General features: G+C 35.7%; 1 protein-coding gene across 9 annotated transcripts; it reads left to right on the forward strand.

The window, feature by feature from the left end:
- Window positions 1-748: 748 nt before the first annotated feature.
- LOC105050800 (replication protein A 32 kDa subunit B) lies at window positions 749-15,299 on the forward strand. Of its 9 annotated transcripts, none has more exons than XM_073242720.1 (12): window positions 749-1,026; window positions 1,130-1,240; window positions 1,342-1,439; window positions 1,532-1,573; window positions 1,682-1,753; window positions 4,633-4,729; window positions 4,848-4,946; window positions 5,062-5,144; window positions 6,407-6,475; window positions 6,585-8,612; window positions 8,772-8,862; window positions 13,256-13,446. In XM_073242720.1, the coding sequence occupies exons 1-10, from the start codon at window positions 919-921 to the stop codon at window positions 6,667-6,669; spliced, it is 864 nt and encodes a 287-aa protein (XP_073098821.1). In that variant the 5' UTR covers window positions 749-918; the 3' UTR covers window positions 6,670-8,612; window positions 8,772-8,862; window positions 13,256-13,446. The 9 variants fall into 9 exon arrangements, with proteins under 9 accessions (XP_073098821.1, XP_073098822.1, XP_073098825.1 ...); XM_073242721.1 differs by having other exon boundaries at window positions 4,854-4,946; window positions 6,404-6,475; XM_073242717.1 differs by having other exon boundaries at window positions 750-1,026; window positions 6,404-6,475.
- Window positions 15,300-15,657: the final 358 nt, after the last annotated feature.

Here is a 15,657-nt window from a genome sequence, read left to right on the forward strand (position 1 = left end):
TAAAGATAATTAAAAAAAAAAAAAGATCAAGCATGTAGCATTCAAGAGCCTAACACCCATTTTCCAAATAGATGAAAATAAATGGTAATTAAGACAAAGATGATCCATATTTTTGAAGTTTGCTTGTACAATATACATCTTATAAGATTCTTGCCAAATTTCTTTCCAATTATTTCTCTACTTTACTTTCCTGCAACATTACTATTATACCGTACAACGTTATCTCATGAGGTGCAAATATGGCAGGAACATGATAACGGTCCATAAGTGCATAATGTGATGGTGTGATTAGATGGAGTTTAAGGCATGAATTTTTGGGGGGCAAAAAAAAAAAAAAAAAAAAGTCATGATGGCCACATGGTAAGACCACATCTGATCTTGGTTAAAAAAAATTTAATGAAATTTCTTGCCTCACTCTTGTTCCAAAACAAATAAAAACAGACTAAAATAGTAAGTCTTACCACATTGGATTGTCTCAAGTTATCTCTTTGCGTGTTGAATAACATGGTTTTAAAGTATCCAAAGTAGAATAAATGATCAAGCCCATCATACTACCATGGAAAACGAATTAGTACCCATTTACACATTATTATTTTTTATATATAGTTTTATAATATCAATTATCTAATACACAATGCTTAGTGTTATTACAACAAAAAGATAGCCAGGCCTCTGGAACATTTGTTTGTTTGGGACATTGGGTCCCACGTTTTTGGATGGCAGTCCGATCCACGCGCCAAAAGTAACCACCTTCACCCGAGCTCCCTCGCTTTCCTGCCCGCTGTCGGATCCCCACCGAGCTCCCGGCCGAGGATCCTCCGCCTCTTGGTCTCTGGACATTAGGGTTAGAAATAGGGGGCTAAGGTTTCGATTCTTGATCATATCCCTTCCAAGAAGCGGGAGAGAGAGAGAGAGGCCATGCTTCATAGCCAGTTCGATGGAACTTCTTCCCTCTTCGCCGGCGTCAGCATCATGCCTTCTCAGGCAACCCAGGCCACCGATCCCTCCTCCTACTACCCCGCCAAGGTACCCACCAAGTCTCTCTCTTTCTTTCTATCTCTCTCTCGAGATCGCGATCTCGATGTCTGGACTTCTGAATTCCCGTTCTTGATCGAGCGCTCGATCTCAGAATCGGGGGGCTCAGGGCGCCTTCCCACTGACCGTGAAGCAGATCGCTGAAGCCTACTATGCCAGCGATGACAAGTCCATCCTTACTGTCAATGGCTCTGAAGTCCCCAGCGTAACAGTCCCTCTTGCCCCCTCTTCTTTCTTCTTGGACATCCCTGACCCTAACCCTAATTTCTTTTCTTGCTCTTGGTTCTGGTTGGGCGACGACTGCAGGTCAGGCTGTTGGGTCTGGTCATGAATAAGGCGGAGAGTGACGCTGACGTCTCCTTCACCCTTGATGACGGAACGGGCCGGATCGACATCAATAGATGGTGAGGAATCTTTGCTCTAATAATCTCTATTGTTTGATCTGCTATTCATGGAATTTTCACTGATTTGTACCTCTCGCTGTCCAAATGCACAGGATCAATGAGTTCACAGATGCAAATGAACTGGCTGCTATCCAGTAAGCGCTATTGATTGCTTCTTCTAATTGATGGGTTCCCGATATCTACTTCTTTATCGTGTTTTGATGGATTTGCTCTGTTGGGTTGTTCGTCCGGTGATAATCAAGAAATGGGATGTACGTTAGAGTCAATGCTCGTATGAAGGGGTTTCAGGGCAAAAGACATGCCTTCTCTGTGAGGTAAGAAATTTCGATTCCCGCCGCCCCCCTCCCCTTTTAGGTTGGTTTTAAAATGTTACCTTACGGTTGCTGTTTATTTGCTCCAAATTAACATGTTCCAGTTGCACTTTTTTCCTTCACTTCACTTGAAAATTGTGATCTTCATATTGCTTAAAGCCCTTGCACTAAATCAGTTTCATTAAATAGCTTTTAATTAGTTATTTTGTTCTGAAAATTTATGATGAGGACTAGTGTAACATTGAAAACTTACGATGACTAGTGTAACATTTATGTGTCTCTAGTAGACGCATAGATTAGGCACTAGATGCGTCTTTAACGTCATCTTTTTTAAATGTGGCAGAGTGCCTCATCTTGAGTCATGACAGGGGAGTCAAATCTTGTTTTCTCAGGAGCCTGTTTGATGTGAGTGGTGCATTGGCTGAATGCCGTGTAATTTGGTGATGAATTTAGATCTTATATGTCCCTCAAAAAAGACTTTAGATCTGATGTGTCTGTTCATAAGTTGATGTCATTATTGTCTACTCTTACATTACATTGTTTATAGGTTGAAGTGCGGGAAAGTGGAAGGATCTTAATTTTTAGTAATTAGCTTGAACAGGAAATTATGAAGCTATTAGCTGACTAAAATAACTTTCAGAACTTATAGTTTTATGTAGGGCTGGAAATGGGTCAGGATGAGCCGGGCCGGGCCACACTCCTATCTAAGCCTGATTCAAAATATTTTTTCGGGATTCAGGCTGGACTTAGGCCAGAAAATTTTTTAAAAATTCAAGTCCGAGCCCGGCCTATGCCCAAGTCTGAGTCCAAGTCTGATCCGAACCTAATTGAGCTGGCCCGAACTATTTATTTGGGCCAAATGATGGGTTGGCCCGAACCTACAAAAATGAAAGCATAATACATGAACAAGAAAGTTCACAAATATTCTAATATCTTATCATCACAATTACATTACTGGCTAGAGATCGGGCTAACTCACGACTCATCCTAAATGGCTAAAACCCATTTGACTAGGGATTAGGCTCGGACTGGATATTCGGGCTAGGCCGAAGATATATCGAGTCTGGTCCGAAAGACAAACGGGCCTTACAATTAGATCCAAGCCTAGTTTGAACTGTTTCAGGTCTAGCCCGAAACCCGACCCCGACTCGAAGTCAGTTTGGCCCGAGCTTAGTTCCAGCCCTAGTTTTATATAAGAAATTTGGGAATGTAAAAATTGTGCATCCCAAATGTTGAGGAAGCCTGACAAACTCATAATGACCATGTTAGGAATGTATCGTTAGTGGGCTTTTGACTGATCTTGTGTTGTTGAGCTTTAGACCGAGATGACTGTATTGATGACGAAGCAGCAGCAGCAATGAGAACATCAGTGGAGTGAAATTAGAGAAAATGCCTTTTATTCATGTACTCTTTTTATGTCAAACGTTGTCTAATAAGTTATTGAATTTTGTGTGGATAATACATCTAACAATTATTCAATATTTTATTATTTTGAGACTGTTCATTTCTTATATTGCTCATTCCCTATTAGTGTTCCTTGGAAAATTATTTCTTCAAACCTGAAGATAAAATGCCTTATTCCCATCCTATGCTAAAATTTTGAATAGAACCAACTATGCAATGCGGTCATAGGTTCAGCACATAATGTGCTAGACTGTATCTTAGTGAATTTTAAGATCGACCAGCTATTTGTTTACTGTGCTATATCTGATTTGTGTTGATGAACTGATGAGATTAAGAATATCTGAAGAACTATCCAAAGGACTAATTCCCATGAATGAGGAGTGCCGCTATGCTCCATTCTTTTGTATGTGTTGAAGTAGTGCTCCATGATTTTACAATGCCATTGACATTGATTAATGATTGTATATGGAATGAACAAAAAATACTTTTTTGTGCACATCTGATAAAAATTACGTTCTTGCAAAATCCGTGCAATGTGACAAAATGTAAAAGCCTCTATATTAGAGCCATGTCAATGTTTCGGTTTTCCTTAAAGAAAATTGCTTTGGCTTCAAGTGTGTATTGAACTATATATGGGGACTAAATATCACTTAGAAAAGCATGGATTACTATGAAACGTGATATGCTTCCCCGCCAAGAGGAAATGTTTTGGTTAAAAACTTTGGTTAAGTAGGAAGAATGCACCCTTAAAAGTTTAAATGCCGGCTTGAAATTTCCAGGAGATGTAGGTTGCTTTTATGCAGCCCAAGGAAGATTGTTTCTAGTTGTTTGCTAGAAATTTTTGCAGAAATTTTCAAAATTATAGTGTTCTGAGCTGAGTATATGAACATGCAACTATTTTCACTGGAATTAAACCTTCTTTATTTTATTTTATTTATTTCGACTTTGCCTGGATCTTCTGCAGATTGTCTATGTAATAATCCAGAAATGAGAAACTCTGAATCTTGTAACTTCTAAATGAAGCTTATTTATCTGAAGTTGGTAGAGTTCTACCCCTGCTCTAGGTCCTGCAATTTTTTTAATATCCCATTAGTCTGACTAGATCAAAAGGTCTTGTGACCTGTTTTTTCGTCATTGTTCACTGGGACATCATAGCACATGTTTAATCTGGTTAAAGAAAAAGAAATGAGAATTCAGATACCATTATGCCACATACACATTGTCTGAGAGTTTAATATTTTCAGAAAATCTTCCTTTCATGCCGCAGACACATCAGTGGCTGAATATTCACATAGGTTGGAACAGCCAATAAATTCAGACTTTGTGTCTTGTATGATGTGGAGCAATTGGTTATTGAGATCTTCAAGGATCTCAATATCACATCTTCTACTTTTTGGCCCAATTTATTTCTCAAAAATATATCACATCTATTTGATCCAATTTCTTTCTCAAAAATATATCACATCTGTTTTTTTCAGGCCGGTGACTGACTTCAATGATATTGTGCTCCACTTCATTGAGTGCATATATGTACATGTTGAAAACACCAGACTGAAGGCGCTTGCGTGTAGAGAGGTGCTTATTGTCCTGTGTATAAGAGATAAATTGTTCTTGCATATTTATATGTGAAAACAATATAAAATATTAACAAGTATGCGTTTCTTTTGTTTTCTTTTGTTTCTTTTAAATTAAGATACAGAGAGGTGTTCCAGCTTGGATGCAGCCAAATCCAATCACCCGTACCCCTTTTTCTAATAGAGTGAAAGGATGTGATGCTCCTCTTACCAATCAAGTAAAGCTATTGTGCTTTGATTTTCCCCCTCTGACTGTTTGAGCTACATTATCTTATCAAAGTACAAGATTTGGACAGTTGGCTGATAATCTGCAATTTCGGTCTTTCCCACTAGTCTTCAGCTTTTTCAAGCATGAACAGATCTGGAAATGACGTGTACAACTTGGTTTTGGGAGTTTTCCAGGAACCAGCAATCCTGTAAGTTATTTAGATCGTCAAAAAATATAAATACATGCACATATTCGCGGATACATAAAATTATATAAGCAAGCATGCGTCTGTTCATGCATGTGTTAGTTCAAGGAAGGTACTTGCTACGTAGATGTGTTGGTTTTTTAATTTTATCTTTTTTTTCCCACGGTGAACCTTCCTTTGTGGATGCCAACGCTATGCAGATGAGACAAGCCTGTTGTTTATGGTTTTTGAGCTCCTGCATATGTTTGACCTGCTGTCCTCCTTTTTATCTATAAAATTTTAGCATTTCTAGGGACTTGGCTCTTTTTTTTTTTTTTTGTTTATATGGTCAGTGCGGTCGTCAAGTTTTTGTTTGTTAGTGCACCGTCGCATCCGAGATATTGAAGTAAACTTTGGGTGCGTTTGATTAGTCATTAAAAAAATATTTTTTATTTTTAAAAAATAAAAATAAAAAAATAATATTTGATAATATTATGAAAATAAAAAAATTAAAATAATTATTATATATATAAAATAAAATTTTTTTATTTTTTAAAATTTATTTTTTAATTTTTTATTTTTTTTTATTTCTACATATCTAAAATATCAAATCAAAAAGTAAAGTATCCAAATCTTTCTCCTTCATCAAGTTTTTCATCTTTTCATCCCCTTCTTCTTTTTTTTCTTGAATCCATCTCTCTCGTCGAACGTTTCACCTATCATTTTCAAACGTTATTTTTTATTTTATAACAATATAATTATCAAACATATTTTTTATTTTTATTCAATAATAAAAATTTTAAAAATATAAAAATATTTTTTAAAAATAAAAAATAAAAAATAAAAAAATATAACCAAGTGCATCTTTTATTAACAAGCAGCAGCGGTTGTATTTATCCATATATTTGTATCAAATCTGTATACTTAAAATAGAAGTCTATTTCTTGGGCTCAGTTCATTTTACTGTTCATCTTCCGCTTGCTAAAAGGCCCACGAGCGACGAACTACCTCCATGCACTTATTAGGTTATGGGGTTATCCTATCTGATGGAAATTAATGCACCTTTTCATCTTTTTCCTTTTTCTCTTTCGTTCTTTATTTCCTGTCAGTTCTAACTTCTCTAGCTATCTTGCGTGTATATATCCGTCTGAGAGCCATTTCAAAACCCATTCTTTTGCATGACATTATATAAATGCTTTTATATGCAAGCCTTCTGATGAGTGCTTGATTTTGTCCAACTCCTAAATGTTGTTCTGAGTGTTGTAGCTTGAATCATTTTTTAGCAGTGGCCGTGAACAGGGGTTGCATGTTGATGAAGTTATTGCGATACTGGGCTTACCAACACATGATGTCATGTAGCGCTCTCTCCCCCTCATTTGCTCTCTCTCACACGCGCGAACACGTATTTATTTTCGTTGTCCATCTGCTTGAGATATTTACTTTGCTCTTGCATTTTTTAACTAGGGATGCAGTTAACTACCATGTCGATTTGGGCCACATTTATTCTACTATAGATGAATATCACTTCAAGTCCGCATGCAATGGCTGACATGCACTGAACAAATCTGGGAACCAAGCAATCAAAGAAAGATTTGAGAAGCAGGTTTTCACAACGTGAACATTTTCAGCAACTTGGCGAGTAAAGCAATAAGCCAAACTTTTTTCCTTGTAGTGCAGTTCACCGTATTTGGTAAGATGTTGGGACGATGCTAACATGATCACCAAAATTCTGTTGGTCACTCAAGTCTTTTGTTTTTTTGAGTATAGCATGGTAATAAAGCATGACCTCTCAAAAAAATGATAGAAAATGTTATTTGAGTTCTTTAATCCTTTATAAGCATCTAAGATCTAGTTGGTGTGTGGCTAAGGTAAGAATAAACATACACTAGCATGGATCTGCACATATTTTTTCTATTTAAGTCTTAGCATTCTTGCTAGATTAAGGGTGTAATTCATTCAAATTCAATTACAAATGCTGCAATTCAATTATAAACATTATGATAAGTGCATGATCAATCCTAATAGGCTCATGCTGTAATATTTTCTAGTTTATGTGAGTTGTGGTTCAAGTCTATGGTTCGGATTTATACCGATACCATTTGTAACAATGTAAGATTATATTTAAAAAAGTTACTTTGGAGGTATTATTTGAATTTCTTAATCTATCTAAAATTTACATGCTTGCATATGTTTCTGTATACTTTCTACATTGAACTCCCAACTTTCTTGTCAGGCTAAGTTTTCAAATCTGTTCAAATCTAAATTATAAACATTATGATCAGTCTGTAATTAGCACAAACGGATTCATGCTATAATATTCGATAGTTCACATGAGCCATAGATTAGGACTATTCTGATATTATGTGTGACAATCTAGAATTTTTTGGTCTTATATAAGTATCGAATATCTACCTGATTTATAGTAGATATAGGACTAAATATAGTTTGCATAGATCTTTAGATACACTTCTTATTTAAGTCCTAATATCCTTACCAAGGTAAGTATGCAATTCATTCAAATTCAATCATAAATTCGACCATCCAATCATAAATACTATGATTAGCTCAGTCAATCCAAATAGATATATGTTGTAATGTTTCCAAGTGGACATGGGCCATTGTTTGAGTATGCTTTGACATCATTTATCTGAATTTTTTTTTTTTTTGATATCATTTGTAATAATTTAGGATAATATTGAAAAAATTGATCATAAGATATTATTTGAGCTTCTTAGATTTATTGATTGCATATAAATATAATTTGCTGGGTGTTCTGGATATGAGAGTAAACATACGTCGATATGGATCTTCACAAGCATGGTGCATACCTTTGCATTCTTCTGGCTTGAATTTTGTTTTGATGCAATGTTCTATTGTGTTTCTGACTTTCTGCCGGTAACTTGTACGTATAAAACTATGGAGCTTTAGTATAAAAGGCATCAGTAGAAGGTACTCTTAAATTGTTGGTGGTTAGTTTTGATCAAAGCTTTTCAGGTGCTGGAAACTAGTTGGGTGGGATCGTTCACTATAGTAAGAAGGTGGTTTAGCGATCCTTTTTTGCCGACGCTTTTGGGAAGCATCGCAGGTTGCGCTGACCTGCCGACGCTTTTAAAAAGCGTCGTGTTTTAACGACGCTTAAAAGCGTCGTAAAATTTGAGCATTGTCAACGCCGACGCTTTTAGCAAAAGCGTCGTTAAATAAAAAAAATACCGACATTTTTTTACGTCATTATTTAACGACGCTAAAAAACGTCGTTAGGTTCGTTTAATACCCCCATTCTCCCGTGCCCTAATCTATCTACCGTCGTCCCTTTCCACCCATTCCTTCGCCGACCTCCATCTCCGCCGCCGGCACCGCACCCGCCGTCCACACCGCACAGCCGTCCGCCGCTCCCCTCTGTTGCCGCATCCGTCGATGCTGCACCTGCATGGTCCAAGCCGTACGCCGTCCGTCCTCTTGGAAGCAGCCATCCCACCGGTCCTCCTCCGTGGGGTAAGAAGAGATTTTGCCCTTTTCGTTGAGCAAAAATTGCAGTTCGAATACGTCCGATCGTTGGTTGGTTTCAATTTTCAACTGTTTAGATAGGTTGCCTGTGTCTTTTGATCTAATCATGCGAATGCTCTTTTTATCGTTTCTGTGGATTGCGTGTAGCCCCCGAGTTGATTCGGTGGTGCAAGAACACCAGCAGAAGGTTTCACTTGCTCTGTTGGAGAAGGCCAAGGAGATCTGTTCTGAGCGTGAGGTATGACCGCAAGCTTCTATCTCTTTCGATTTTTCGTAGCTTGCACTCATTTCGGATGCAGTGTTGATGAAATTTGGACATAGTTTATTCTTCAGTATATTTAACATTTTTTTTTACTCCTCCAGTTTTCTACTCTGTTGTCAAACAACTTGAATTTGTATAGATGATTGTAAAACACTGCATCCGTTGGTGATTAATCATAATGACAATCCTAGGTCATCAGTTAGTTGAGATTATCATATCAGCTGTTGACTTGCCATGAACCTTGTTCTGTGACTTGAATTCATATTGGGGAAAGAAGGTGGTGTCAGGATGGTAGGGATATTTTATTTTAGAAAAAGAGTATGCATCAAATAAAATAAAATACAGCTGATGTTTGAGATCACCTTTCTCATGATCCTATCTTTGGAGTAGTAGAATTGGTTGAGGTGATTGATGCGGGGAAGACATTAAAAAAGTAGATTTTCTAATTTAGGACATTGCTAGCTTTTAGGTCCCTGTGTATTATTCTAAATCTAGAATCTTGATGAAGATAGAGAAGTCCACGTGCGATCCCTAGTATGATGGTGAAGCGATTTTGCCAACCCAATAATGAACGCTTTCCTTCATCTGCCCATTCTTCAAGTGATGTTAACATAATTTAGGGTTTCAATTTATGCTTTAATTGAAGAATGTAAATATTAGCCAAATGCAAGCATTACTTTTGGTGAGGTTTAGTAACAAAATGTTATGGACGTTTTGCTAGAATGCAGTCATGAAGCCCTATTATTAGCTTTATATCTCTACATGAAGACTCTCATGTGACTTATGTCTTCTAACTTTCTACTAGTTATTATGTAGGAGGAAGTGCTAATGCAACAACCTAGAAGCCGTATAAGATTCCGGTGCTGAAGTTTAGCAATCAATGTAACCTCATTTTTGAATTCATCAAGTCCTTGTGATGATTTTTCAGATAGCCTTTTCACAGCTATGTCCTGCCCATTGTTGAGCTTGCCCTGTCAAGTGTCAATCCACAAGTTGATGATGATGTCATATTATTTTTGTTTTACATCTAAATTTATTTAATTCAATAACGAACTATTTCTTTTGTACATAGAGTGAATGCATTGCATAGAATCATAGACCCATCTTTTGATTAATGTACATATTCTATTGTATCCGTACATTTATTTATTTTTGTACGGATAAAAGAATTATGTACATTGATCAATTGATTGTCCAGTATGGACAGTTTGAAAAATGTGAGTAATTCTATAGGTCATTACCATAATCAAATGGTATGCTAAGGGTTCGAAAAAAATTTCGGATGGTATTTTCCTTTTGTTCTTCCTATACGAAAGAACTAAGGAAAAATACTGTCGAAATTTTTTTCGGCTCTTGTTGCATATCATTTGATTTCTGTAATTGACCTATAGAATTAATACATTTTCTGAATGGGATAGGACCTTCTTTACCTATTAGTTGATGATAGCAAGCATTTACTATGTAAATTTTATCTAGCTGTTATTTTTTTGAATTTTATGAAATGACTGATATTTTTTACTCATTGCATTAATATAGATTGTATAATTTTTTTATTTTTAGATAAATTACAAGTTCGATCATTTTTATCCTACAATGGACAAAAGTTGGATAAATAAATCAAGGAATAGTAAAGAATATTTAGATGGAGTTCATGACTTCATTAAATTTGGTATGGAGAAAAGTAGTTTGAATGGAAAGATTTTATGTCCATGTCGGAAATATGTAAATAGTTCTTTTTAGATCCACAAATTGTCCTACAGCCTTTAATAGAGGAATTGAAACAGTTGTGGGAGGGTGTTGATGCATTTGATGCTTCGAACGGCCAAACATTTAAACTACGGGCAGCTTTGTTATGGACTATTAATGATTTTTAGCATATGCCAATTTATTTAACTGGAGTACAAAGGGACGGATCGCATGTTCTTGTTGTGGAGATTCAATACATTCAATTTGGTTAAAACATGGAGGTAAATTTTGTTACATGGGACATCATCGATGGTTGGAAGTAAATCATCTGTTTCGATTTCAGAAAGATTTGTTTGATGGTACTATGGAATTGGGATGTGCCCCTATTTCACCTTCTGGAACTAATATTCATAGACAAATGGATGACATCAATTATAGCTATGGTAAGCACTCAAAGTCCTCTCAAAAAAGAGGAAGGGATGATGTTGAAAGCTCAATGCACGAAGGGTTACCAGAGGAAGTTAGTATCAGTACTATAGATGCAGAGGTGTTTCAAGATCTAGACAATTATTTCGAGGATGAAAATGAGGAAGACACATAGATAGCATCTACACAACAGTCCAGTAAATATTTATGGAAAAAACGAAGTATCTTTTTTGACTTATCTTATTGGAAACATAATCTTATTCGGCACAATCTTGATGTCATGCATATAAAGAAGAATGTTTGTGATAATTTACTTGGAACATTTTTAAACCTTGATGGAAAAAGCAAAGATAACATGAAGGCGCGTCTTGATTTAAAAGAAATGGGTATCCGACAGGAACTTCATCCTAAATTGCTTGCTAATGATAGAATGTATGTGTCTCCTGCATGTTACACAATGTCTGCTCGAGAAAAGGATAATTTTTTGGGAGTTTTAAAAGTATCAAAGTACCTGATGGATATGCATCAAATATTTCATGATGTGTGCATCTAAAGGATCAAAAACTTTCAAATCTTAAAAGTCATGATGGTCACATATTGATGCAAGATATTTTTTCAATAGCTTTAAGATCATCATTGCCGAAACAAGTTGTTGCAATTGTACTTCGATTATCGTCGTTCTTTAAGGCATTATGTTCAAAAGTTATTATCCTCGGAAACTTGATCAGTTAGAATCCATATTGCAATTACACTTTGCCAGATAGAAAAAATTTTTCTTCTAAATTTTTCACTATTATGGTACATCTGCTCATTCACCTAGCTTCAGAAGTTAAAGTTGGTGGACCGGTACATTATAGATAGATGTATCCTATTGAGAGGTATTATTGCAAACCTTAAATCTTTTGATAATTTTATTAGAAACAACAGCATACTGATATTTTAATAAATATTTAATTCTTGAAGGTATTTTGTGCACCTTAAAAATTATGTGCGAAATAGAGCATATCCCGAAGGCTTGATTGCTGAAGCATATATTGCGGATGAATGTTTGACATTTTGTTCAAGATATCTTCAAGGTGTAGAGACTATTTTTAGTCGACTTCAATGGCATAATGACTTTGTGGAGAATGCAGAACTGTATAAGTTGTTAACTGCTGAAAAATTCTTGGAAAAAGCTGAAAATATTGTACTTGATCAAAAATCCTTAGCACAAGCATATCGTTATGTGTTACTTCATAGTGACATAATATCTGACCATCGCAGGTTAGTATATTTAAGGCATGACATCAAGATTTAAATTTTATATTAGATATAATGTTCTAAATGATATATTTATATTTTATGTAGTGAATTTTTAATTTATCAGAAACGAGCCAATCATAACATTCGTCCTAATGCAAGGATTGAACAGCGATGGTTGGTCGAGTTATTCCCTATGTGGCTTTCGAATCATGTGTGATTTATATTTAATTATGGGATACATTAATTTTTGATACATATTTAATATTAGGTAACTTAACAGCACTTCGTCATATCATTTTTTTTTAGGTATCAAAGATGATGGAGACAAATAATTCAGATAAACTAATAGCTCTTGCTCGAGGACTTAACAAGATTGTGAATAGATATAACGGTTTCATAATTAATGGTTTTAAATTTCATACTAGAGAACGGAAGAAATTTAGAAAAACACAGAATAGCGGTGTTATGGTGGAAGCGGATGGAAAATTCTATTATAGTGCACTTAAAGATATCTATGAGTTGGATTATTATGGAAAATTTAAAGTAGTATTGTTTAGATGTGATTGGATAGACATAAACTCACCAAGGGGTTTGAAACAAGATGCAAATGGATTTACACTTGTAAATTTTTCAAGGTTGATACACACTGGTGTGTTATTGAAGGATGACCCACTCATTTTTTCATTTCAAGCTCGTCAAGTATTTTATGTACAAGACGCAAAAGATAAAGATTGGTTTACTGTCATCAAAACAAAACCTAGAGACTTATATGATATGGAAAACCAAGTGGAGGATGATGACGATGACACTTATACACAATGTATGCCCTACAATTTTGTGCCAGCTGATGATTTAAATGCTACGACGACGTTGGTTAGGACAGAATTTGAAGGAAACACTACTGCTTGATTGTTACTGATAATAATTATTTATGATGTATATATTTTGTGTTAATTATTGTGTTATTTTACTCCATATATTAACTGATTCTACCTTTTATTTATATAAATGCTAGGTGACATCATGCGTCGCAGGGATGATATACTGGTGTGCAGTTTCAGTTTTCACAGACAGAGGTCGGTACGTCTTCTTCAGCACAGCAGCCTGAGGCTAGTTCAGCTGCACAGCATTCTGAACCCTGTCCTTCATTATCAGCACAGCACGATCCTCCTGTTCATCAGCCAGATGATGAGATACACGTGCAGGGTATATATTGTCTTTCATGTAATTTTATTTTTATTTTATTTTATATATATTTATGATATAGTTATTTTATGTATTTTTTGCAGACGGATCCGGGAGGGTACGCCCCAGATGCGGACCCACAGTAGTACGAGACGTGTGGCAGATGCGTGAGGGCGAGAGAATTGTTGTGGAGTGCAATCAGCTAGGTCAGCCAATTAAAAAAGCTGCCTGCTTATTGACTTCATTTTTGGGGATTGTTGCTCGGAGACCTCAGCTATGTCCGTTGGGCTATGCAAAATGGAATGACATGCTTCCAACGTACAAAGTTAAGCTCCTCCGAGTTATAGAGGTAATGAATTGATGTTCATACTGTATATTAATTGTTAATCACTTATATAATTTATTTCATTTAACTTTTTTTTGTATAGAGCAAGTTTGTTCTCCCTCCATCCACTCATGATTTTGTAATGAAGTTTCTCAAACGTAAATAGAAAGAATATAGAGCACAATTGAAGAGGGACTATATGAGACAGGATATGACAGAGGAGGAGGTTGCTAGGAATTGTCCTCCTGATGTACCCCCTCATTAGTGGATGGAATTGGTTCATTATTGGTTCTCCGAGAGGGCACAGGTATATTATCTGCTCATTATCTTTTTTTTAAAAATATTTTATAAAAATATTGATTTATATTATATATTATATATTATATATATAACAAGTTCTTTACTTTATTTTACAGACTTATTCTGCTATTGGTAGAGCTGCACGAGTAGCTCAGTCTGTTCCTCATACATCGGGGTCGAAGAGTTATGCACGACTCCGATAGGAGTTTGTATATTCCTTAAACTTTCATAATTAATTTTTAATTTTTATATTGAAATATTTATATAACTAATATCATTATGTATCGTGGACCATGTTGGATCATGATACTCATATATTTTTTTAAATTATTATAATTGTTTGCTTAAAATTGAAATTATTTGTGTAGGTGGATGAGCATGGGAGGGAATGCGGTAAAGTGGAGTTTTACCGGATGACTCATACTCATCAGGATGGTACTTTTGCTCGAGATGAGTCGAGAGATTTATATGTACGGCATTATTAATATTCTATTTTTTGCAATGATTTTAATTTAATTTTGTTTGCTATTAATGTATAACTCTTGTTTTCAAAATAAATACAGGAGAGGGCTACATTTCTCATTACGGAGCGTGACGACGAGTCCGCAGCATCTACGCAGCAGAGCCGTATCGAGGCCGAGGTGTTCACAGAGTTGATGGGACCAGAGCACTACGGTCGAGTGAGGGGTTATGGAGTAGGAGTTACCTCTACTCAGTTATCTGAGGTTAGTAGATATACGCAGCATGCTGCAGCAGATGCTCAGGATTCACGCGTCCGTAGACTCGAGGCGGAGATACAGAAGATTAGACAGAGTCGTGCCGCTGAGATAGAGGAGATGCGACAGAGCCGTGCCGAGATGCAGGTCATGAGGAGACAGATTGATCGGCTTACATCTTTATTAGAGATGTATGGCCCATCTCAGATAAACACATATTATTAAATATATATTTTTGTATTAATTTAATGATCTATATATTTTTATTTATAGATATGCAAATCATGCTTTTGATATGTTTCTTGTAGGCTCCTGGCATATCAGGCATCCGTCGAGACAGCGGCACGTCACGTGGAGACAGCGACGATGATCCGTCCGCAGATTGATATTATTTTATTTTTATTATATTCTTATATTTATTTATATTACTTTTGATTGTAATGGACGATTAGTATTTATTTTTATTTATATAAAACAATGTCTTTTGGTTTGGTTAAATTTGCTATTGAAGTTTACTTTTGGTGTGAATGGTGGTGATTGTACAGGTTTATGTTTGAATAATTGATATAATTTTGTATAGGAATATATGTATTTTTTTTTTGTATATAAAATCTGTATATATTTTTTTTCTGTTACAGAACTTAACGATGCTTATAAGCATCGTTAATACACTGTTTAACGACGTTTATAAGCGTCGCTAATGACTTAACTGCCGACGCTTCGAAAAGCGTCTCGGTAGAGTGGATGATGCGTTGTTTTTAACGACGCTAAAAAATGCCGTTAGAAGCTTAATTACGATGCTTTAAAGCATCGTGAAAAATTATTGCGATGCTTTTAAAAAGTGTCGGTGCTTTTTATCTCCACTCTTACATAGACGACATTTTTTGAAGC

Source organism: Elaeis guineensis, chromosome 8, assembly GCF_000442705.2.
Source record: "Elaeis guineensis isolate ETL-2024a chromosome 8, EG11, whole genome shotgun sequence".
NCBI classification, from domain to species: Eukaryota; Viridiplantae; Streptophyta; class Magnoliopsida; order Arecales; family Arecaceae; genus Elaeis; species Elaeis guineensis.

Coding starts and splice junctions, on each gene's coding strand:
- LOC105050800 (XM_073242717.1), top strand. CDS start 919: ATGCTTCATAGCCAGTTCGATGGAACTTCTTCCCTCTTCGCCGGCGTC. Junction 1,241..1,341: donor ATGGCTCTGAAGTCCCCAGC/GTAACAGTCCCT, acceptor CGACGACTGCAG/GTCAGGCTGTTGGGTCTGGT. Junction 5,145..6,403: donor TTCCAGGAACCAGCAATCCT/GTAAGTTATTTA, acceptor ATCATTTTTTAG/CAGTGGCCGTGAACAGGGGT.